The sequence below is a fragment of the Trematomus bernacchii genome, unplaced genomic scaffold, assembly GCF_902827165.1.
Source record: "Trematomus bernacchii unplaced genomic scaffold, fTreBer1.1, whole genome shotgun sequence".
Classification (NCBI taxonomy): domain Eukaryota; kingdom Metazoa; phylum Chordata; class Actinopteri; order Perciformes; family Nototheniidae; genus Trematomus; species Trematomus bernacchii.
The window spans coordinates 1581210-1605845 of record NW_022988050.1 but is presented as its reverse complement, the minus strand read 5'-3'; the positions used below and the strand labels follow the sequence as shown (position 1 = coordinate 1605845).

The 24636-nt window shown below is 39.9% G+C and overlaps 1 protein-coding gene across 1 annotated transcript; it reads right to left on the bottom strand.

Annotated features, from left to right (window-relative positions):
* Nucleotides 1-4246: 4246 nt before the first annotated feature.
* Nucleotides 4247-22745, bottom strand: tex2l (testis expressed 2, like). The gene is made up of 11 exons (XM_034119951.1): nucleotides 21378-22745; nucleotides 18876-19076; nucleotides 17304-17601; nucleotides 16203-16477; nucleotides 15848-15997; nucleotides 15291-15390; nucleotides 14567-14699; nucleotides 13899-14036; nucleotides 12894-13103; nucleotides 4851-4971; nucleotides 4247-4502 (listed from the first exon to the last, which is right to left on the bottom strand). Exons 1-11 carry the CDS (start codon nucleotides 22743-22745, stop codon nucleotides 4350-4352), a joined length of 3147 nt encoding a protein of 1048 aa, XP_033975842.1. The 3' UTR covers nucleotides 4247-4349.
* Nucleotides 22746-24636: the final 1891 nt, after the last annotated feature.

Genomic DNA, 24636 nt, shown 5'->3' with positions numbered 1-24636 from the left:
AATTATTCCCACTGTTTTAAAGAAGAATAACAAGACATTATTTTATTATTTTACAAGGGGAAATTTAATATATTCAATTTGAATGTATATTTAATTTGTTTGGTGCAAAGAAACAATATCTGAGGTCCATAATCACAGGAAATAAAATATCTACAGTCATTGTCTTAATTGGAAAGCAAAACAAGTACCTCAATAATGCACCAAGTACAATACTGGAGTAAATTAATTTAGATATAATCTGACATTGTTTTTATGGAAATAAAGTAATGTGAATGCTGGATTAAGATGTACTCTGCTGCCCTCTTATGTTTGCTTGTAGACTCGACATTGTATATATTCATAACAGAAGTTCAACAGTTGAATGTCCTTTAATTGTGACTTATTGTTCACATACTGTTTTGGTTAAGTTTTTTGTTTTCTTTTGCGCTATGAAAATCCCATGTATTATTATTATTATTACTATTAAACCTGATTAAGGAGGCTTGCTCAGAACTGTTATACACTTTTTTTATTCAACTACTTAAAGTGGACCTATCATGCTATATTATAATAATATAGTGTAGGACCATACCTATATAAGGCATATTTATACTTTTTTTTTTTCAAAATACCAAACAGATCATGCATTTTAGCCATGCCTCATTTCGCTCAATTTGACATTTTTTAGCTCTGTTTTTGCAAGGGCTGATTCTGTGAGAACAGCACCACCTACAGGCCTGGCATATGTACTACAGCGTCTCCAGCGCTTTCGAACGGCAATGGCCGTGGCTGTCTCCTCCTGATTGGTGGAGTTGGCCCAATAGCCGTAGCGCCACTGTCCTGACGTCAGGACAGTGTTCAAATCTGGATCAGTTTTTATCAGATCCGTTGCAGCCCCTTTTTTAGAGATTTGGGTATGGAGGAAAATAGAGAGGGTTGTGTTTTCTGACACTTGGTGAGTTCCCTGGAACACCGGGGACACATATTCATGTATAAAAGACGTACAAAAGTGCATTTTGCATGATAGGTCCCCTTTAAAATGTCCTTTATATGGGATTATAAGAATTAATAGAGCAGCAAAACAACATTTTGAGATGTAGGAGTGAGTAATATCTTCCTAAACTGAAAATCACACACACACTCGGCTTGTTTTTGTGCCTGCAAATAACTCCACAGAGTCTTACAGAGCGACATGTGCACAGTGCACACACACTCCCACACATTATCACACGTCTTCCTCATGTGATTTCATTTTAGGCATCCGGATTTTGCATTCGGTACATGTTCTTTTCTGACCATGTTCTGTTGGGATTAGGGATGGTATCGTTAGGATTTTATTGGTACCGATACCGATACTGCTTATCGATACCGGTATTTTTCGATACTGTTATCAATACTTTTCAATAAGGTATGAGTGTGTTTGACAGTGTGTCTCTGGAAGGGGGGCGGTAATTAGGGGCAGTTCATAAATCCATGTAAACCATGTATGACCATTATTCAGTTAAAATGAGACGCTGCGTGAGCATCTCCTAAACCGGAAGCTCCGTTCGGCTAACCATTATAATCCATTTATTGCATTTATTATTTAAAACTAGTATAGTTATAATAATAATACATGGGATTTTTATAGCGCTTTTCCTAATGCTCAAAGATGCTTTACATCAAATCAGAACAGAAACAATACAAAGAAAACAAAAAACATAACCAAAATAGTATGTGAAAAATAAGTCACAATTAAAGGACATTCAACTGTTGAACTTCTGTTATGAATATATACAATGTCGAGTCTACAAGCAAACATAAGAGGGCAGCAGAGTACACCTTAATCCAGCATTCACATAACTTTATTTCCATAAAAACAATGTCAGATTATATCTAAATTAATTTACTCCAGTATTGTACTTGATGCATTATTGAGGTACTTGTTTTGCTTTCCAATTAAGACAATGACTGTAGATATTGTATTTCCTGTGATTATGGACCTCAGATATTGTTTCTTTGCACCAAACATAAATTAAATATACATATAAATTGAATATATTTAATTTCCTCTTGTAAAATAATAAAATAATGTCTTGTTATTCTTCTTTAAAACAGTGGGAATAATTCTGGTCACTTCTGATAGTGATGGCAGTGCACAGTGTGATATAATAAACTGCCTACATTCCTGCAAGATTACAAAAGTATCATGCTTCTTCCTGAAGGTTGCTGGGAACTGAATCACACACACACACACACGCACACACACACACACACACGCGCGCACACACACACACACACACACAAAGTCACATAGTCATATCCATAAAACTGGTTTGGGGATCTCCCAGAGTCTCTCAGAGCCTCTTTTAGGCCATATGCACACGGGAACGTTTGCGTTTATGCACAGTATGCGCTTTCCAAAAAGTTTTTCGTTCACATGCATTCGTTTCATTTAACGTGTCTGTTCAAACGAGACCGCTGGAAACGCTGTAGTACATATGCCGGGACTGTAAGTGGCGCTGTAACTTCCGCCACAAATTCACCAAAAGCAGCGAAGAAGACCCCGGAGCAGCCCGGAGCATGGCCCGGAGCAATGTTGCCATGGCTACCCTTCTGTTTATGCCCCGCGGTGGATTTAGCAACATGTAGTTCATGTAATTCTCCATGTCCACTTGTTGCTGATGGTTGTGGTAGAGGAGCTGTAGATTTTGCACTAACATCTGTAGCATGGTCGAGCTGTAGATGTTGTACTAACATCTGTAGCATGGTCAGTAGCAGTACTAGCAGTAGCTACTGACAGTAGCTACTGGCCATGCTACAGCAGTGAGCAGCAGAGGCGGGGAGAGGTGGGGCTATCGTTATTTTTTCAGGAAATATTCGTATAGAGGCGATTACACTGACTCGTTTGACCCCCCAGAGAGTTTCGTTTGCAAATCTATCCACCTTGGGACCCGTTATCGTTTGTGGGGTCCGTTTGTTACGGCCTCGTGTAAATAATAGGGCTATACGTAAGAGAAACTATGCAGATACAAGCCGTTTTGTCCTCGTGTAAACGGCAACTTAAACCGTTTAAAAATGACGTAGAAAATATCGCTTTTGCCAGTTATGTGCTAAAGTAGCCGTTAGCCCCGTTAGCCCGTTTTGCTAAGTGTGGATTTAGACTCTTGGTGTTGGACTTCTGTTCCGTGTAGGTAGAATTGTTAATATCGTCTGTTAGCTGAGTTTCTTCTCGTTAAATGGGTATGCATCATTAATAGGTTGTTAAATGTTAAGAAGCCTTGAGACGCTGTTTCTAGCTAGACGTTGCGTCTGCCCCTGCTATGGTCTGCCCCCGGGAGTCAATAAGCGCTGTTAGGAGAGATGACGAGTGGCATTCACAGTGGCCAATCAGAGTGGTAATCAAGCCGGATACGTCACACGGGATGAGGGTTCCCAACCAACCAGAATTGTTTCAACTAAGAATAGCAGCACCGTTTGTCCAGCGGCTTAACCAATACCAATACTGTCCAATCAGGTACCGGTACTGACTTAGTACCGGTTCTCGATACCCATCCCTAGTTGGGATCATTGCTTTCCAGCTTTACTTCTGCATCATTGATTTATTTATTTTTATTTATTTCATGAGCGTTTCTTACCATAATCATCTAATGAGGAAATGTCATGTGTTTCTTGTCTCATAAACATTTCTCATTAGCTGTGTCATGGAGGAGATACAAAATGGCAAATGTTTTACTTAGGTTTTATTTAATAAAGTCCATCATTTATATCCAAAATTACATTAAGCTGTAAACATCAAAGCAGCAAAAAAGTACAGATATTTACATAATCTCATAGGGATCATTTACATGTAAACGTTTGTAAAAGGTATCACTTGTAGTTCTTTGTTTGCACAGGAATCTGAACAAACAAACCCCAGATTCTCCATTAGCCACCCAAACACCTGCAGCGCTAAACATCCGACCTTAAAAAAACTCAAAGCATAAATCGATTTGAGAGCTTATAAAACCTTTAGAGCCAAATGTTACTTTATGTTCTCCTTTTCTCTGCTTCTCCCCTGTTTCCACTTATAATATAGGGATCCAATTTGCAGGGTAAAGACCGCAAGGGGGGTAATATTCAAGAAATACATTTAAAAGTTTGAAAATTAGGGTCATAAATGTATGAAGTAAAATATTGGTAATATTATCTGACTATCTGTCTTCTTCTTGTATATTTAACACTTGTCCAACTTTCTTCTGGCAAATGAATGACTTTAAAGGAACATGACTTTTTAATTAAGTGACAGTCTCAGCAAATGTGACCATATTTTTTACCAACAGCAGGTTTTAATCTTTAAACTCTGAATATTACCCACAATGCTCCTTATATGTGATCATCAACACGAGGCACTAGTCAGACTCTGAGATCTCGGGGGGGATCCTCTCGATGGACTCTGTGGAGGAGCAGTGGGAGCGCTGGGACTGAGAGGCTCGAGGGCTGACCGTCCCAGAATGCATCAGGGGTATGTATATGTCGTCCATATTTGGCATCACAAACACTTTCTGGAGGAATAAAAATACATAGTTGTGAGACAAAGCTGAGAAAGTTAAAGCATTAAAGGTCCCCTATTATACAGTTTTTCATCAATATATTATAGGTGGGGGGGGGGGGGTTACCTTGGTTGGTGATTGGCTAATGGTTACACAAGCCAAAAAAACGTTATGACATCATAAAGTGGCCAAAATCTGATCAGCTCATTTTCAGACAGGTTTTTATAGAAATGGATCAGGACAAAAAGTGAGAGAATCTTTTTTCCTGAAACTTTCAGAATCTCTTTATGTATAGAAGACATGAAAAAGTGGATTTTGCATAATAGGTGACCTTTAATATGTACTGTAGCATTTTGTTACCTGGAACTCATCCTGCAGTTTCTTTTCAATCCACTCGGTCACATGACAGAAAGTCACCTCCCTCTCCCCGAGTTTGGGACGGACGCGCAGGTCCAGTTTGGGGGGAACGCAGAAGCTGTACCTACAGAGGAAAAAATAACAGTGTTGATAAAATAATTTATGTTTTTTAGCAACATTTCAGTCTCATTAGAATCAGATATTGGTTTATAACATAGTAGGTTTCACATGGAATTTGCTTTGTTGGATAAAGGTGCATAAATAAAGACAGTAGGAGAAAAGCATATGAAAAATAAATATAGTAAACAATGAATAAGGAAATACAATAAGTACATGACAAATGACTATTAAGCAATATTAAGAGTAAATCTGAATCCAAAAGTGAAAGAGCTGTGCCGTTTCAAAGTGATAGTTTTGTGCAGAATTGTAATAGGTAGGTCAACAGAGTGGAGTATGAGGAAGGACACACAGATATCAAAAAATATTTACTTTCATGTAATGCACACGTCAATATAACGCAGAGTGTTTAGTGGAGGATAAGAGTCATGCTGTTGCAGCGCTTAAAACAGACTTAGTGGAATAAATAAATGTTCTTTTGGCAGGAGATGAGGTGTGAAAAGTGAGTCACACATCCAGCAGGCACGAAGGAAACGTGTTGCTGAACATTAACCGATTTGTTCTTGAACTAGCAGTTGTAGAGCGTTCATCACAAGCAGTAATTGGTACATTGGAGTACAATTGATGTAAGGAAAATAAGACATAGTAAAGTACATGCCTAACACTTTCCAGTTGTCCTCAACTCAAATTTGCCCAGTTTTTAAGTGTTTAAGTGTTAAGTGTTTTTAATGTTTCTGTTATAATAAGGGGTTATTACATCTTATTGCCACAAAAGTAACATGGATGGATCGTATGAAACAAAAAGCATAGATCATGTGGTGTCATTATGTGCTGCCAGTTCGTAAATATAGTCAAAATAATTCTACATTTGTGCGCTTTATAAGGTGTCAAGCCAGGATAAAAGTTGCACAGTTGATTGTGTAGGAGGGACGCGCACCCCCATCTGTTGGCGGAGAGTTGTAAATGCAACGCCAAAAAGTTCACGAAACAAATCAATAAAAAAGTTTTATTTTGAGTTAGCATTTTAACAGTGACGTGCGGTGAGGTTCATGGCTGGTGAGGCACTGACTCACTGAGTCAGATTTACAAATATTATATTTTGACCTTAATCGAAATATTCGGTTATTTTCAAAAGCTTTTTTAGTCTGATGCTTCGATTCATTTTAAACAGACCGTTCAACAAAAGGATACCCAAAATCTAAATATTGGATTGTTCTTTCTTAGTAAGATCCCATTTTCATTACAAATGTGGTCTTACCTTGACTTGAAGATGAAGTCCATGCTATCCTTCTGGACAACAATCTCTATTACTTTTTTGTAAAAGTCCTCCTTATCTTCCTGTAGTTTCAAAAGTCTAGTTTGTTGTTACGTCTACCGTCACAGTAGCAACAAGAACCTGTGGGCTCACGTGCGCCCCCTTCAGTGCGGCAGAGGTTATGGCTGCCTCCCCTGGTGCATTTTCATTGCCGTTGAGACCAGGGAGCCTAAATATCATATATACGTGAAATAAGTTATTTAGAGACTATGGATGGCGAGGATAAATATAATAAAGGGATCTACATACATTACATTGGTGACCTACAGTGAGATGGTAACAGGCATGCGCTTAGGGCCCGCTTTCCAGACAGTTTCTGTGGGGTGACGCATTCTGAGGTGAGGCAGATCTCATCTGTGCCTCACCTACCCCACAGTAACTGGCTTGAGCGCGCTCACAAAATAAGTGCCCGCGCTAAATTAGTGCCCGTGCTCCAGCAAGTTACTGTGGGCTTACGAGAGGCAGAGCACGTCCCTGCCTCACTTGTCATCGCTCCCGTAGCGGAGCTCGGCAAAATTGCTGATTTTGACTATAAAAAGCGATTAGAATCATACATAAATCACACTTACAACACAGATCATTGGAGACATTTTATTATTATTACTATTTCGTTTTTCTTTAGTTGTTTTTCCGTTACATTGGAGTATGACAGGTGAGGCTCTGCCTCCCCTGCCTCCACTGACTGCACGTCGCTGCATTTTAGTGTAAGCAGTCTATAAAACATGGTTGTTTTTTAAATGGTTGATATATAGAAAATATCATTAATAAGTAGTAGACTACTATTACTGCTGGTCAATTCAACCTCCTCAACTGTGATTTTTCGCGCCCAACGTTTTTTGTTACAAAGGAGGGTTTAACAACTGCGAAAGGCAGGGGGAAAATGTAGGGAGCATGAGAAGTTCCATTAACACACGGAGGCCGTCCACAAACTGGCAGCATTAAAACGAACACCAATTAATGCGCTGCTCTCACAAGCTGTTGCTAAGGAACAAATGACTGCACAGACTGTGACTTATTTCCACCACCCCTGAGCGCAAGACCACCTTCGGTGTTCTGTAGCCTATGCTGTGTGCGCGCGAAGAGAGTCAGAGAGAGTGAGAGAGAAGTTCAGAGTTACTCGTTATTAGTGATGGGAATTCCGGCTCTTCTAGGTGAGCCGGATCATTTGGCTCGGCTCACCAAGAAGAGCCGGCTCTTTCGGCTCCCAAACGGCTCTTCAGTTTACCACATATTATACCTTTTATAATTCAATCAAATGTAGCCCTGTTTTGACTAATGATTTATATGTGTACACATATCACTTAAATTATTCAATACATCCTTTGTACTGAAGTATTCAAAAGTAAAAATTACATGTATAATATCAATTATTTGCTGCATGTGGCCAATTGTTTTCATTGCATTTACAGACCCTTTTATCTCTCTGATACCACCCAATGAATGCACAGACTTGCTTGTAGAACCACGCTACACAAAGCAGATAGCAACACCTATAAAAACGTAAGCATAGACATTTAAAAAAAAGGGGCTACTGTATCGACATTTTAAAATTATATTTAAAGAAAAGGCCCTGACAAAACAGCAGGGCTCTATTTCAGTATTAACTATAGAAAAAAAGACAGCAACAGCTGACATCAAATCTTTGCTGAGCCCAAGGATAATCATAAATAAATAACATAGTGAAAATAAATATATTGCAATGCTCAGTACAGCAGTATCCAACCGTCTCTAATCATAAAAAAACATAATACAAATAAATGTATTGCAATGCTCAAAACAGCAGCATCCAACAGTCTCTAATCCTTGGATATTACATGCCACTGCATGCATGCACGGAGCAGCTGTAGCGCGGAGATCATCATATCATTCTGTCTTGTATTACTTAACAAAAAATAACAAAAACAAAAAAACGGCTTGTTCGCGGGCGCGAGCCGGCTCCCGTCGTTCACTTAAAAGAGCCGGCTCTTTGAGCCGGCTCGTTCGCGACCGACACATCACTACTCGTTATTAATATTTTCGGATGGTTGCTCTGTGTTCACTTAAATAAAATAAATAAATACGTTCATTTATCGCTTTTCTAGCATATCGCACAGCCGAATTCACAAAAATTTGCAATTGTGTAAAATGTGTAAATTGTCACTGTTAGAAACCTATGATTATTCATGCAGGCCTATTCCGTTTTAATCTGTTTAATCTCTGTTAACTCTGCATCTGTTATTGTTATACAATCCGGTGCACAGTGCGCGCTATAAAGTTCAAGTGCGTTGTTATTGCTACCCGGCTGCATCTCAATCAACAATAAATCGTCTTCTGATTAGAAAAAAACCTGCTGCATTTCGTGTGTGAAATCTCCCTTTCCGGGGGACCTCCATGGGACCTTATTTTGGAAAAGGTATGTATTGAAGTCAATGGGGAGAGAAAGATTATCTTTTGATCCCGTTTGAATTGTGCCACGAATTACACATATGATGTTTGTCAATTTAAAAGATGATTTTGCAAGTAAAAAAAATAAAAATGTGTCGTAAAACTGTGAAGTAACACTTTTTTTTGTGTGAAACCGCTCAATGAACTACATCTCCCGTCTCGCACCACACACCAAGACGGCCGTCACGTTGGCACATTTCACTTCTTTCTTTCAGAATGAGGCGGAAAGTATTAAAAGAGGTGAAAATCACTCCAAGTCTGGGCATGTTGAGAGCTGTACATACACACAAGGGGAGTTAGTCGGTTCCGTAAGAGCCAGCATGCGGGTCCGGGATTCTGGGATTTGTAGTCTTTCTAGTTGCGTATTAGTCTTATATTTCAACAGTTTTACGACAAACTGTGACTTTTTTGACATGGAAATTATTTTTTAAGATTGACAAATATCATATGTGTAATTCGTGGCACAATTCAAACGGGATCGAAAGATAATCTTTCTCTCCCAAAGATCAAATCATACTTTATTCAGCAGTGCTTGCTTTACTCTTTGAAAGTCATCACATGAATGCATTGTAATGAATGGTTTGGCTGCATTAAACATTACACATCTGTCGTAGTTCTTTATTTATCTACAGAGATCGGGCCTCAGAATGGACCGGAAACTATTCTTTTACCGTTCTATTTTAATTTCACAATAAAGTTAGTAGTAATAATTTGTTTTGATATTATTGTTTTTTATTAACTACTAGACCGCTGGGTCATGTTAAGACCATCTTTTCTGTGTTGCTGTGGGTTTTTTACATCGCTTTTGTGTTACAAATATCAAAACAATAACAGAATATATCCGTCGTAAACTAAACCAGAAACAGCAGTATATTTTATTTTGTTAACACTGTAAACTTGACAGCTTTTTAACCCGCACCTCCTACTGGTTAAAGCACGTTATTACACGTTTAGAGTAATGCAATGCAGGTAGATTGGGTTGCTTTTTATTGACTGTTTTAAAATGCCTTTTTCTTAATGTCTTTCATTTTTGTAAAGCACTTTTGAATGTGTTATATTTGATGAAAACATTTAAATATTAAGAGTACATACTCTTAATATAGTGGGAAAGTGGAAGGTCAATGATATAAATAATATAGAATAGAAAATATCAAGAAGATACTGTAAGTGATCTCTACAATAAAACAGTTTAGTGCCTGATAGGAGGATGTGCAAAACAGACAAACTTATAAGGCTTTATTTAAACATTAAAGAATACTTTAGGTTAAGGTCTTCTTTTAAATAAGAAAAAAGCTTTGGGGGTATCTACAGATATTAAGCCTGACAAAGTACTTAACGTCTAATATATTGCATGGTTTGTTTTGGAACTTGACAATCAACTTTCCTTCAATGTTAACTATGTTGAAGCACTTATTTTAACTGATATTATACATATTAATTATACTCTTATAAGATGTATGTAGATAGTATAAGAAATGTGCAGAATATGTTTAATGGTGGAGGTACACAGATATCGATAGATGTCTTGTGATGCACTGTTGATGAACCTGTGACCCAAGTGTTTCATTCATTGCATAACTACACCGTAGTTGTGTATATGATATGTCAATAAACCTTAGAAAATCTTGAAATCTTGAAAGGGATGTGCAAAATAGCCATTATATACAGTTTTTAATTAACTATTAGTAGAGAATAACGAGTAATGAATATGCTTTAGGGATCTGCAGATACATATTTAGTCTTCTCAAGCACCCACTACCAAATATCTCGCCTGATTGTTGGCTGAATTCACTGAATTTTACTCAGGTGTAACTAAAGTCTGATTTAAGGGTTGTTTATATTTCACATCATTAATCCAAATCTGTAAAGTAACTCAAATAAATGTAGTGGAGTAAAAATACCAGGTTAACCTTAAAGAAAGCCCTCAGGATTATAAAAGACCCCCATCACCCCACAAACTGTTCTGTCTGCTGCCGTCTGGCAGGCGGTACCGCAGCATCCGGACTAAAACCACCAGACTCAGGGACAGTTTCATCCCACAGGCCATAAGACTATTAAACACCTGAACTTAGAAACAACATCCATAACATTCATCTGGCTGCTACTTAGAAATTATTTATCTAATATATCATATTCCAATCACTTGTATATAGACTCTTATTGCACTATTTCACTTTTTACTATTTTTCTTTTTGTATTTACTTGCACTATTTGTTCTGTGTAGCCTATCTGTTTTATTGTGTTGCACTGTTGGAGGAGCCTGTGACCTAAGGGGGGGGTAGGACCATGGATGTATAATAAGAACTGGATACAGCATGGGAGGCGGGGCCTCATTCATTCCTATGAGAGTTGCTCATTCGCGCATGATGATAAAATGGCCCAACTTTTGAGAGAGCGAAACGTCACAGATTACCCGGCATGCCTGAGAAGTACCCGTATGTGCGCTCATAGCGCATGCGCAACTTTAACCATGCCCCCCAAAATGCTCGTTCACATCAAGCACGTCAATTTGCGTACACGTAACAGCACCGCACGTTCATGACAGCATGGTAATGTTTGTTATGATAGATTTGATATTAACGAGGCAGCAGTTAGCAGCTAGCGGTTAGCTAGTAATTATGCTAATTTACACATCAATCGTTATGTACTTTTATATTACGCTGTAACAGGATCTAGTGATATCCAAGCAACAGAGCTTCATTTAGCATGAAAGAATTATTGCACTGTATATATATATATGTATATATATACAGTGCAATAAGCTTCTTAGTGCAATAAGAAGCTACAGTGACGTTAATCTACATCGGTAATATTAACTTTATTTAATACAACATTTACGGTACAAGATTTAATCATACAGCCAGTATAATATTTTACAAATGATGAATTACAGCAAACATGTGCAATATATCCATTATTACAGCTCCGTGGGCTGGCAGTAAGGCGATATGGGTCCGTTCTTATTGTACATCCATGGGTAAAGATAAACGCATGTACTAGTGCTGAACACGTAACATGAACGTGCCGGGCGGCGCGGTCCCGTGGGTTAGATGCGCGTTCATAATGCAGAGGGAAATAACTCTCAGAATAACGTTATTAGCACATTTTTACAACTTGAGGAACGAATGTTTTTAATAAGGGCTATACAAGTGTTCATACTGGGTAGTTTATTTAGTTTAAAAAAAATTATCCAACGATTTACAGACCACTCTTTCCCCATGTAAGTCAATGGGAAAAAGTGTTTCCGGGCCTGGCAACCAAAAGGAAGTGTAGTACCGCCGTTTGGCCAGCACGAATATTTTCATCAGAGTCCGGCGCACTTCCTGGGGGCTTGGGTAGGACACGTTCTAAGCACATGGTGTAGTCCCCTAGCTGAGGATTCTGGGTAGTGTAGTGCCTTCTGCCATCCACACACTCCGAACAAATATTTGTTTCTCCGAATCGAAAGGGGAAAATACAAAAGCATTGTACACAATTTAAACCAATCAATGTTGTGTAATTAACAAGGATAATCTGGTGTTTTTGAGTTGATGAGTAGTGCAGATATCACTGTAAATAAAATCAATGGACAGTAAGGAGAATACTTACTTCCGGGTGTAAAATGCTCTGTTATCCAATGGGAATGGACGCTCAGCTCTTTGGGTCCGTAATACAATAAAGGGGACTTAATCAAATAGGAATATAATTATCTTTTAAATAACGTTAACTAAAGGGAACAATCTCTTTGACACAGCTGAAGCTCTGGCCTTCCTTAAAAACGAACTAATTTAATAAAAATCACAGTTGTATTACACACAATGCATTGTTTTTTGAGAACAAACATTGGTGAATAATGCACCATAATACATTCTGACGAAAAATAAAAATTATTATGAATACAAATAAAATAAAAGAAGCCTCCTGTGAGTTACTACAAGCTATAAAGTAGATTTTAAAAACGTTTTATAGAATAAAAGCTCACTGCTGGACGTTGTAGAAATGCGTGTGTGCACCACGACAAAGGAGCCTCATTCACTTTACATTGGGGTTGTTTGCGTGGTGCAGACACGTAAATGTAGCAAAGTTCGTGACTCCACCACGCAATGCGGTGTTAAGGAGTCGTGGTGGAGTCACGCATTCTGGTGAGACCAGGTTGAAGTAGATGGGCGGGACTTCGCCTCTCTATAATGCTTTAAAACCTCAGTTTTTACCATATCCTGTCTGTAGGGGGCGGTGGGATGTTGACGACCAGAGTGCCCGACAGCTCCTGAACCTCCACAGTGAGCAGCAGAGGCGTGTTGGACATCTCCTCAAACTTCTTCTTTATGAACTCGTTCTCCGTCGCCTTCTGGAAATACTTGGATTTAGCGATTTTGTCCACAAATCTCAAAATCTTCCTCCCAGTCTTTCCGCCCCCTGTCCTGTGAAGATAGGATTAAAAGAGAGGAGAGAAGAGGAGATTTAGTGTAAGTCAAAATATGAGGAGAAATGAGAGTCTGAAATGTAACTGTAATAGAAAGCAGCCATCTGGAGTGTGATGTCAGCGCAGTTTATTTTCTGCTTTAGAAAAATTAGCATTCAAAACACAGAAGGGTAGAAGTAACACTTAGAGGTGTTGCCATCTGAAAGTGCTCCATTTTTAATTGGCTGTTTATGTAAAATGTCTTATAATTATAACACACAGAAATAGCAGTTCATGGTACATGTCAAATGTTCTTTTAATTAACGTAAACATATCTTTAAAGTCATATTAGCACTTATCATTGTAGTATACAACCTTCTGTACCGAGGAAACATATAAACAAACACATGTTGTCACGATCTGTCACACCAGTTTCCTGTTTAATTTTGAAAAGTCTTCAAAATGTCTGTTTTTACTTCCTGTCTCTGTGTTTTCCCTCCTGTTTGATTCGGTTCACCTGGTGCCCTTCTGTTTTTCCTTCCCTCCCCAGCTGTGTCTTGTCCTTGTGATTAGTCTTGCGTGCATTTAAGTTCTGGTTTTCTATCAGTTGTTGTCAGATCCTTGTTTGTCTTTGGTGGAAGTGGTCAGTTTTCTGTGTGTTGGAGAGTTTTCTTATTTTAGTTTTGACTGGTCTGCTGTTAACCTGGAATTAAAGGTATTTGTCCTGCATTTGGGTCCATCTTGCTCTGCTCTCAATCATAACACATTGGCAGTATTTCTTTCATAAATCACTACTTTATATGTTAGCAGTTACCCATCAGTAGCTGGTGTGGATCCCTTGTCTCCCACTGGGCCCTGAGGCTCTGATAGGAGCAGCTCTTCCTCATCAGAGGACCCAGCGCTGGAGGACTCCTCATCGCTGTCCGCCAACACGCTGAAGATTGGCCTGCAGCTGGGAGGATGCACGGGAAGACAGAAAAGTTAGTAACGGGTGGTTGGAGGACAAAATTGTGGTATGCATTGAAGCATCAACCTTTTTTTTTACATTAAAAAGTGACATTGACACAATGGAAGCCAAGAGCCAACATTTTTTCCATAAAAATAGATTTACAATAAGTAGGAAACACACAGTAATCTCACGCTACAAATCTGTTTCTTAAGTATTTAGAAAAGCATATAAAAGAGGAAAGTTCGAACAGCCATCATGTGGTTGGGCTTGTTTAACAAATGTTGTGGGGACATTACTCTGTTTACATACTCACCTTATGAGGACTCTCCTCAACCTAAATTATAAAATGTATGGTAAAGACTTAGGTTTATATAAAGGTAAATTGAGGTTTAAGTAAAATTTCATTTGGCAAAGGCAGGTAGAAGTATAGGGTACGTCCCCAGAAAAATGAATGCAAGTCAATATATTGTCCTCTAATGTAGTGAAAACAAGAATGAATGTTTCTGTGTTTTTGTAGTGTTTATAATGCTGACCATGGGCTACGAGTTTCTGTCGTACAGTCTGCATCATGACCGCCCTCTTTCCCCAGCTTGGACAGGTTGAACTTGGTCTGCAGGGTCATCTGCAGGGCGCCAGTGTAAACCAGCTGCAGTTCCACCCACAGACCTGCAGGGGCAACAGTGAGAAGAGTTCATCACAAGACCACCAAAATCAAGGCAAAACACACACACACAGCTGGATCTGGACACACACACACAGCTGGGCAGATTAAACGGCTTGTACAGTGATTATCGGGCACTGAAATTAAATTTACAACAAATTACAACGGATCTAAAATCCCCTTTGGGAGCGGATAATTTGTTGGAGGGTGATTGTGTAACAGTGAATTGGAGCGGAGAGACAAAAATCAAGAGGTCGCACAATCGCATGCTGACACACTTTCCACTCATCATTGGGAATGTTGACTGCCAGTTTGCCTGATTTGAACACACACACACACACACACACACACACACACACACACACACACACACACACACACACACACAAACACGCATGCATCCACAAGCCAATATGCTCTAAATGCTGAAGGTCATGGCGTAATGGCTCTCCTGTTCCGTGAGATTACAACAGGATAAGAGCGTCTGATCTGATGCTCTGCTGAGCTGTAATCACACGAGCAACAGGTCACATCCTCACTCATCTCCTGCATTTGTGTGTTTGCATATTAAGTATTTGTATGCTGTTTGCACTCACCTCTGTGGTTGACTTCTGGTCTGGAGGTAGCGGTGATTTGCGGCATAGAGCTGCCCATATCCAGCTCAGTCAGAGTCAACTCATTCATAAAGTAAGGCAGCTGTAAAGGATGAATAATATCATAATATTAAAATTCATCATATTATTAACTCGGGGTATAAGTGTAACAATTGAACCTATACATTTAGAATAAAGTGTGGTATCGATAATGTTCTCTACTTTATCTAATAGTAAAACAAGAAATCAGTTATCGTTTCATTAATACATTAGTTATATTTTTACAAGTATTTATATCTCTTTTTAATTTGCATTTGCATTATTTGTCTTTTTATAAAAAATATGTTTGCATGCCTTTTTCTTTTGTTTTCTATTGCTATTATTGTTTACCATTTTAGAAAAGTGAATTATCAGTCAGGCTATCTCTTTCATCTAAAGAGGTATTTAACTACCTATTTACCTGTCCAAACATGGGTAATTGAAATGTTAAAACGTAAATACTGATCCTATATGCCCTTAAATGTAATTGCCACATTAGCTTTAAATAAAACCGCTCTCACTCTGATTTTGCTCAGCTTCTTCTGGATCTTGCAGGAAACCACGTCGGCCCAGTGCTTCTCTCGCAGGAAGTCCCAGAAGATTCGACCAATTAGAGCGTTGGCCCACGCAGTCTGGCTCGTCCCAGGATGCTCTGCTAAATCACAGGTACACTGCAAGAAAAGACACCTGAGTGAGAGCTTAGAAAAGTGCAGGTTTAGTAGGAAAATGCATTTGTATACTGGTCATTTGTATTTTTCTGTGTCACTTTACTCTCTGCAGATGTAATATAACATGTCCACTGTCCAGCTCAGGAATGTCCCCACAGCTTCACTCCATTTGCTTCACTTAATCGTATCTGCTAGCATGACTGCTTACATTCCCTTTGATGGTGGTGGGGCTCGGTTCTGCACTGCTGCTGGCTCCAGGACTGGAGAGGGGGGTGAGCTCCTCCGTGGCCAGGAGACGGGACATGTATCCCTGGTAGTCGAGCAGGGAAAGGCCCCTGGTGCTGCTGGAGGTCTGACTGCCAGGGAGGCTGGGTGCTGGAGGGATGAAGGTGGCGTCTTCATCACTGCTGCCTATTCTGCTCGGGCCTCTGCTGCTCGGGACGTTACCTTGGGCAGAAACACTGTGTGCCAACACTGGGTCACCTGGGAGAGTACAGTCAAAGTCAAAAGTCAACTTTATTGTCAATCTTTCAGTTTGTGTGTACAGACAGAGAGATCGAAATACCGTTTCCCACAATCCCGAATACAAAAATACAAATATATTTTTTTGAAAACAATCAATATATACAAAATAACAGTCACTTCAATATCTTTTGGCAGCATTTAGAAGTAATTACCTTTTGGTTATCATTCACAAAGAACATATAATTGTATCGGTACGACAAGTCTAGTGAGGCGTTCCAGTTTCCCTTTTTCACTAAAGAATTCAAAGCTACATTTCGCATCAGTCTTAACGTTTTTCTTTCATAGGCTTTTAATTTGACAGTTTAAGATTTTATCAAAACAATATTTCCGATGAAAAATGTGTGCTGTGGAAATTATACAAAATGTTCCGACCCAGGCTAGCTGCCTCCCCGTATTTCCAGTATTAATGCTAAGCTAATGTAAACTAATCCAGCTTCTACTCAAAACGAGAAAAATGACAGACATTAGATTAGATCATCTCATCTGACGCTTTGCACAATAATAGTTCCCAGAATTTAAAACTATTCTTTTAAATCACTAAATGATATATTCCCCTTTTAGTCATTTTTCATCAAAATACAAAAATCAAAAAATAAAAGTTGTTCTTGATACCTTTGCCCTGTCATGTCAACAATAACTCACAGATATTTATCTTCCCTCAAAAGGGATTGGGTTTAAAATGCAAAGAATTGGAGCATGTAATCCATAATCCACACATATAAAGCATTTGTATAGATGCCTTATCTGGAAGCCATCTCTTATCTAATGCATTATTTTCTCATACCCGATCTGGACTCACATCTGCCGGGCTCTCTCTCCTTTTCCCTCTCTGGATCCGTGGACGCTAGCAGGAAGTGACGAAACCACTCTTCTTTCTCTCTTCCTGTACGTCCGAAGAGGTAAAGGGTCCTGGGAATGGATCTTTGTGGAGGACTTCCAGGTTCTGGTCCCTCTTCCCGACTCTCCTCCCACTTTCCTCCCTCGTCCTCCTGGGAGTTCGCTCCGGCGGCCAGTTGGATGCAGATGGGATACTTTGGGTTCCACATCCTCTTCCGAGCCAGAACAGATGGCAGCAGGAATACCTTTGAGGATCAGTGGCAGAGATTTGTTGTGTCAAAGCAAAGACATACTGTATGAGACAACAAGCTTTTGAGCCTGAGTTTAATATTTGTTTACATTTGTATTTGTTGAGCACTACCGGCAATTGTCGCATGGTTGTGTTTTTTTGGTATTTAAGTCACCTGTTGCATGCTGGGGGTGGGATGATGGAGGGTGAGCTTACCTTAGTTATCGTGTGTTTCATTTAGTTTATTTAACATCCTTAACCTTTCAACTTCAGTATGGACTTTCTTGTTGTAAACGCGTCACAGTCTAAAGCCAAGTTTAGCGTCTTGGCGACTCAATTTAGTCGGAAATTGAGCCACCACAACATCTGTTAAACGGGCAATGCACTCAGATATCCCATTTTTGAATTATTAATACACTCTAGTTAATCAACGAATCAGAAGTACATTTGACTGTTTCTTGCCTAACCTTATGACCTCTGCAAAAGAGTTTAGTTTGTTGGTCTTTCAGCAGGTTTACGGAGAAACTACTGGCCTGATTTTCGTGAAACTTGGTTGGAGGGTGAAGCATTGGCCAAAGACGAACCCATTACATTTAGGAGGGGGATGCAAATCGCAGGGGCAGATACATGCATTATTTTTTACTTATTCACTTATTTTCTCTCAGGCCTTACAAGCTATTTCCAGCACTTAAAACCACTCCAACATCCAAGCATTAATTAGTCAAAATCTTATGCATGCATTAATTGGGTGAATGTTACATAAAGTTAGACTGACTCTACTTTAGTCCTGACCTACATAACAGAACATCATCATAATACCAAACAATACAAGGTTTTCACTGCACTTTTTATATCTCATTTGGGGAAAAACCAACGTCGGATACAAAACAAATGTTCCTATAACACAGTAACTTTGTCACTTTACCTACCTTTAAATTGTTTTATTTATTTTATAGGTCTTAATCTTTTTATTTCTGTTGTACCTATATGCTCACTTTGTTTTATGGGATTTTATATTGTTGCATCGACTCAGTTGTCTTATCTGTCAGAGAGAAACCATTATTTATTTTATTTGTATTATCATACATTTGACCTCCTTGTGTCTATTAACCTGATAGAATGTTATATTTTGCTGCATGTACCTTTTAAAGTTCTTAACAAATAATCTGAGGGCAATTTCTTGTTTGTTTTTAACTTGTGATGTGTCATTTTGTAAAGCACTTTGAGCTGCATGAGTTGTATGAAAAGTGCTATATAAATAATGCTTTATTGTTATTATTATTATCATACTTTGCTTTTTGCGAGCTGGAAGGAGCGTGACTTGACGAAGGCGGCCTCCTGGACCCTCTCATCGTACGCGGCCCTGCGGCTGATGTTGTTTCGCGGAGAGTCCAGACGGAGAGAGGAGCCCTCCAGGGAGGAAAACACAGAATGAGTCAGAGCTGGATGGAAGGTTTCTGCGTCGTAATCGGGTATTTCGTTCATCCAGCCCTACAAAGGCAGGAAATAGGTGTTAATTATAATCAACACCATGCAGAGATTTCAAGTGAGTAATAAACAAACACTTTGGAATTGAACCAATCTTGAAGAAGCCATGTTGTGATGATTGTAGTCAGCCTAAAAATGAAGTATACAGCAAATCTGACTGTAAACGTATCTTTTTTTATGTCCACATTTTCAAATATGGTAAATCATCCCTGGGGATTTCAACATTGCTATTTTTAAAGTAAACAAATTAGAAGAGAGGCATTAGAGGAGTATTCATCCATAGAGCTAGAGAGAATTTGTGATAAAAATATGTTTTTGTTTCAGCCTTCCGGGCAATATGTCTTCTCTTGCTTTTAACAAACTCTGGCAATCATGCAGACACGACTATTTTTATTTTTGTGCAAATAAACATTAGGATTTGTTGGTAATGAGCTGAAGAAATGCTGGTAAGTGTATTTTGGATCTTCAGACAAAGCTAAGCTAACTGTCTCCTGTCCTGCCTTAAGCTAAATAATATGAGTAGCGTACAAACTTAGGGTACAAATATGAGTCTGGTTTTAATCTTCTTGTTTAAACCTCAGCACAAAACATCAATTTTTCAAAAAGAATGTCTGAAATTCCAATCCTTTACACAAAACTCCATACATTTTACAGACATAAAAGCATAGTTAGTGTGTGTTGGGGGCTTTAAAATGGTTCATTAAAATGACGCTTCAAGATAAAACCTTTTTCAGTCTGAAATACGGTATATAGGATCGCTGCATGTGAGGTGAATTCTGTCATACCATCCCATCAGGAGCTTCCTTTTAATGCTCCAATTAACTAATAAACCATGTATTGTTTATAGCTAAACAGTTCCTTTATAAATAGCCTCTACCCTTGTCTCAAATTGTGCCAATCAAACACCGTGACAGTTCTGAGTCTGTCGCCTGATAAGCAGACACCTCACAAACCTTAGGGCTCGGACTTTCACATGCCAACAACAGCCGTCAGACTAAACAAACTGCTAATGACCAAACAAGGGAAATATCTCATCACAGAGACATTTAACTTCCCATTTCCAACCATCACCACGACTCTTCACCCCCAATCTGCCTCACGCCCTGACAAATTACAGCTTCCTCTCGCCTGGATCCCACACTAATTGCCTCTGGATCTGACAGTGTCTGGTTGTTAACTGTCCCCTTCAGGGTCAAGCTCAGCCAGGGGGAGAACAGCAATTACCACTGCAGCTCAGCCGGTTTTTATAGTAAAGGTTTTAATTGCATTCTGGGCATCTTTTCTGGTTGCCTGCCACTTTCACCAGCTTTACTCTGTGTCTGTCGAAGGTGTTGAAGTGTGACGCCATCTTAACACTTTCCTTTTGAACAAATTGGTAGGAAATAAAACAAGTTATTTAGCAAGTGTATTTGAAGTAAACAAGCTATTTAAATCCCTTCACTTTCAAAAAAGAATCTTTCACACATAGTTCTAAGTAAATTAATAGAATTACTGGTAGTGATTTTCACTATTAACACATACACTGCATGTAGGAACATTTCCATCTTGTGCCTTTTCACATATGCCATTGCAATGCTGGATTGAAGGGGGAAAAGGTAGTTCTGTAATCGCAGTAATGCAACACCTACGGAGGCCAATCACTGTAAAACTCAACAAAAGAAGAAGGCAAGAAGTACCTGAATGCATATTTTCAGAAACATTACCGGAGAGTAGATATTTTTGTCTGGTGCCAAAGTTTATGTAATGTCAATAACATTCAACAAGTCATGGATTCAAATATGTCAATTTAGCGCCGTCTTGTGATTCGTTCACTTGCTCAATGTGAAAGCGTCTTCCGTCAGATAGACTTAACCCTGAAGTGCTTGTGTTTTGAAATAAACTGGCAGCTCAGATTTCCCTTAATATCAATCTCTGCTGCCATTCACTCATGAATCCATGCAGGAAATATTCCCGAACAGAAAATTGACTGCATGATGTGAAAACAGAATAAAGTTTGTTGTTTACCCCGTTCCTAGTCTTTGTAAGCTAAGCTAACTGGTTGTAGCTTCATACTGTAACGACAGACATGAGAGTGATATCAATCTCCTTGGCAAGAAAGTGAAATAATAATCATTCCCGAAATGCCTACTATTCTTTTAAGAGACAAGGGCTAGGTGGGAGAAAGATGAGAAATTCAATGTATGATGATTGTCTGTTATCTATAAAAGACATGCTGAGGAATGTGTCAGTTTTAGATTGAGACTTAGGTGCCTGAGTATAAGGTGAGAATAAAAAATGTAACACTCATCAATGCCTCAGATTTACCTTCAGGGTGTCAGGTTCAGAGCTGACGTTGCCACCTGTCAGGATCTCCTCTCCCAGCAGAGTCTGTGTTGGTCTGTACGAAGGATCCGAGCAGCGTGACCTGGGCGAACCCATCCTAATGAGCAACAGTCCCAGCAAGAAGCCCAAAGCTAATCCCAGAGCCAGGCCAGAGACGTACGGACTGAGAGGCAGGATGAAGTATCCATAGGAGAGCAATGCAACGCCGAACAAAGTCATGCGTGGAAGAGGATGGGGCTGAGAAAGAGAAGAAGTCCTAACCATGGGTGGTTCATCGGTAGGTGATCTCCTCGCCTGCCTATGAGACTCCACGGCTAACACTTGCATCACGTCTCCATCTGTACATATTTCCAGTTCCTCATCCCTTTGATGTTGTCTGTTGTGATGCAAAGGGCAGGAAATATGGTGGATTCTCCCAGGAGATTTAACAGAAGGCCAGTCAAACACCGGCAATACGTCAGCATCTGTTCTCTTAGTGTTCCTCACAGGAGATTCGGAGAGATTTGTGTCAGTGCTACCTTCACGCCCTAAACTTCTGGAGCTGACCTGCTGAGCCCCCTGGCTTTTAGTCTGGTGTTTGGGACTACTTGTGCTATCTTCTCTCATGATCTTACTGAACATGCTGCTCAGAGGCTCGTGCACGGCCTCCGAGAGTTTCCTCTTGGTGTCCTCTAACTCCATTTTGAAGAAACCCCCTCGCCCCTCTCCACTTGGGGAGTGGGCGCATGGAGACGGCGGCGCGGTGCGAGAGTCGCCATTGCTTCGGGTTTTTGGTTTTTGGGTGAGCTGCTTCCACAGATGGAGGTTCAAGCGGGAGTCTGATTTTGACTGCGACACCACCGGCTCTGAGCGGGAGATCTCGGTGGATATCGACTTCACGAGGCTGAGAAAGGGTTTAGGTCTGAGAGTGGCACCTTCTTTGATATCCAGCTCCGTCGAGAGAGACTTTAAGAGGGGTCTATGGCTGGGAGAGGAAACGGTCGGGGAAAGGAAGCCGGAACCGGTGGTGGAGAGGTTTCCCAGAGAGCCAGGAGAAGAGGGGGAAAGTGGAACGTGGAAAGCTTGGGAATGCAACTTTCTGTCATCCTCGACAGAAAGCTGCCTTACTTTGGATAGAGATATGGAGGGGTAGTCGTCTTCGTGGTCGAGGGAGAAGATGAGCTCACTGTCGTCCAGACTGTCCCATTCTCCCTCTGTCCCGGTGAGCTGGATCACAATCCCTCGAGGAAGATGCCTCTTGGTCCCTGGGGATTGTCCACAAATCGGGTTTGAGGAAGATTGAGTTAGTCCGCCTCTTCCTCTTCCTTCATCCTCACTTCTTCTGTCCCCATTAGTTTTATTCTCAGCCATCGCTTGACTTTACATCGCACAGCCAAGGCACCTTGAGTGAAAGAGAACAAACAGAAAAACACGGTCAGCTACATTATTAAGCCTCAAAGGCAGAACAAATAAAAGCAGAAAGGGATGGAGACATGGGGAGAGAGGAAGGGCTTCTTTTCTAGGCTTGTGCATCATTATCACAGAAACTGCTTGCCAGTGCCAACTCCGCATTAATGGGTGAATGTTGTGTAGTTTAGCTCTGAAGAGCTACATTAATCTGATTACTAGTCAGTGAATCAGATCCAAGTAAGCATATCTCCCATAGCTGTCGCTCCACATATTGAATGGGCTTTAGAGGCAAGCAAAAATAGACAAGGCAGTCTGTCTCCCCCAAATGCTGCGCAAACTAGGGCAGCTCAGGCTCGGATTTAGAGTCTTTCGGGGCTGATTGGATGTAGAATTCATTCAATTTATGTGCTTTCTGTGCAAATGAACATGAAATGAAAAAGCATAGTTTGAGTAAAGGCCCAGTCTTCCGGTGTGAAACAAAGAGATTTCATTCAGGCTTTGTCAAAATGCTAACTCCACATGGAAACGTAATGTTTTCATGATAAAAAAAAAGGCATTACGAGACTCTCTCTGAAGCACGCCAACTCCCAAAAGTAGCAACTACAATGTCTTCAAGTCTCCCTCACTACAAAGCTGTCAGCCGAGTCACAAGCCTCTGGTTTCATCTCAAGCTGTTTGAAGAGTTACTTATGTAAGCCTGAAATGTTTCGTATGACTAAATAAAGAACCTTGAACCCTTGAACCTTGAAATGAAAAGTGAGGGGAGTTAAAATATGCCTTCTCATCCCCCATGTGTGCTTGTTGTGTGTCTGCAGTAGTGAAACATTATCCAGCCACCAACAACTGACTTGTCAGAAATTATGCTAGTAAAACCAGCAGAACAAAGAGGTAATGTATGCTATTATATATCATTTTGTTGGAGAAAATAGAAGCTCTGCATCACTGGACACAGGCTGGGAAACGGCACAAAGGCCCACTGGGGACCCTTTTTTATTTGCTGTCTCTCTGGGTCAAGTGCCCTGCTCTTTATGCAAGTTAAACCCTACCTCTGACTGGTTGCATTTATGTAACTGTATTACAGCGCTGTGTGGCACTATTTCAACCAATTCCACAGCAGCTGTTGGATTTCTGACTAATCTGCTCCCACCAAAAATGGACGGTGGGGGAGATAAACCTCACGGACACTCATTCAGCCAGGAGGCATTAGACCTTCCGAGCAATTGGACCTGCAATTTGTTGAACACATGTGCATGAACTCACACGTACCTCTAGGCTAAACCACTGTTAAGCTAACATTGTTTTGTCCAGGCTAATTGTTGAATACTAAGAGGACTGGACAATGTCGCGCTTTTGTCAAGCTATTTTTGAAGCTGCTCTTCTGTATATGGATGTATTTTTTTATTTTCTAAATGTTCATATATCAATTCAATACAACTACAAGTCACCTGTTATGAATAACCTAATTGTAACTGGGTATGAATTTAATCTTCTCTCATAGTGAAAGGGCCAAATCAACAAGTTACATTTTTTATTTTGGCATTACGTGGGGCTTTAAAATAAAACAAGTGGGTTTCTCTGTGAGGTTCTACTATGCTAACGTCAGTATGCTAGCATGCTCAGAAGTACAATGTAAACAGTCTGGTGTTCGTCTAATATACTGTTCACGTTAGCATGTTTGTGAGCTAGCTTGCTAACGTTTGCTAATTAGCACTTACAGTAGCACAAAGTACAACTCAGGCTGATAATATTGTCATTAGTTTTTGCTAATATTCAATAGTAAGGGGACAATGTTTTTCAATGGGATCACTATGTTGTTGCAACTCATCAGTGGAAGAACTCATCTCGTTTTCTC

What these genes read in the sequence shown, in the direction of transcription:
- tex2l (XM_034119951.1), bottom strand. Translation starts at nt 22,745, where the DNA reads ATGGCTGAGAATAAAACTAATGGGGACAGAAGAAGTGAGGATGAAGGA. An exon ending in ACCAGAAGTCAACCACAGAG is followed by an intron (nt 14,700 to 15,290) that starts GTGAGTGCAAAC and finishes TTGCCCCTGCAG; the next exon opens with GTCTGTGGGTGGAACTGCAG. An exon ending in CCCCCTACAGACAGGATATG is followed by an intron (nt 4,972 to 12,893) that starts GTAAAAACTGAG and finishes TTTCCTCTGTAG; the next exon opens with GTACAGCTTCTGCGTTCCCC.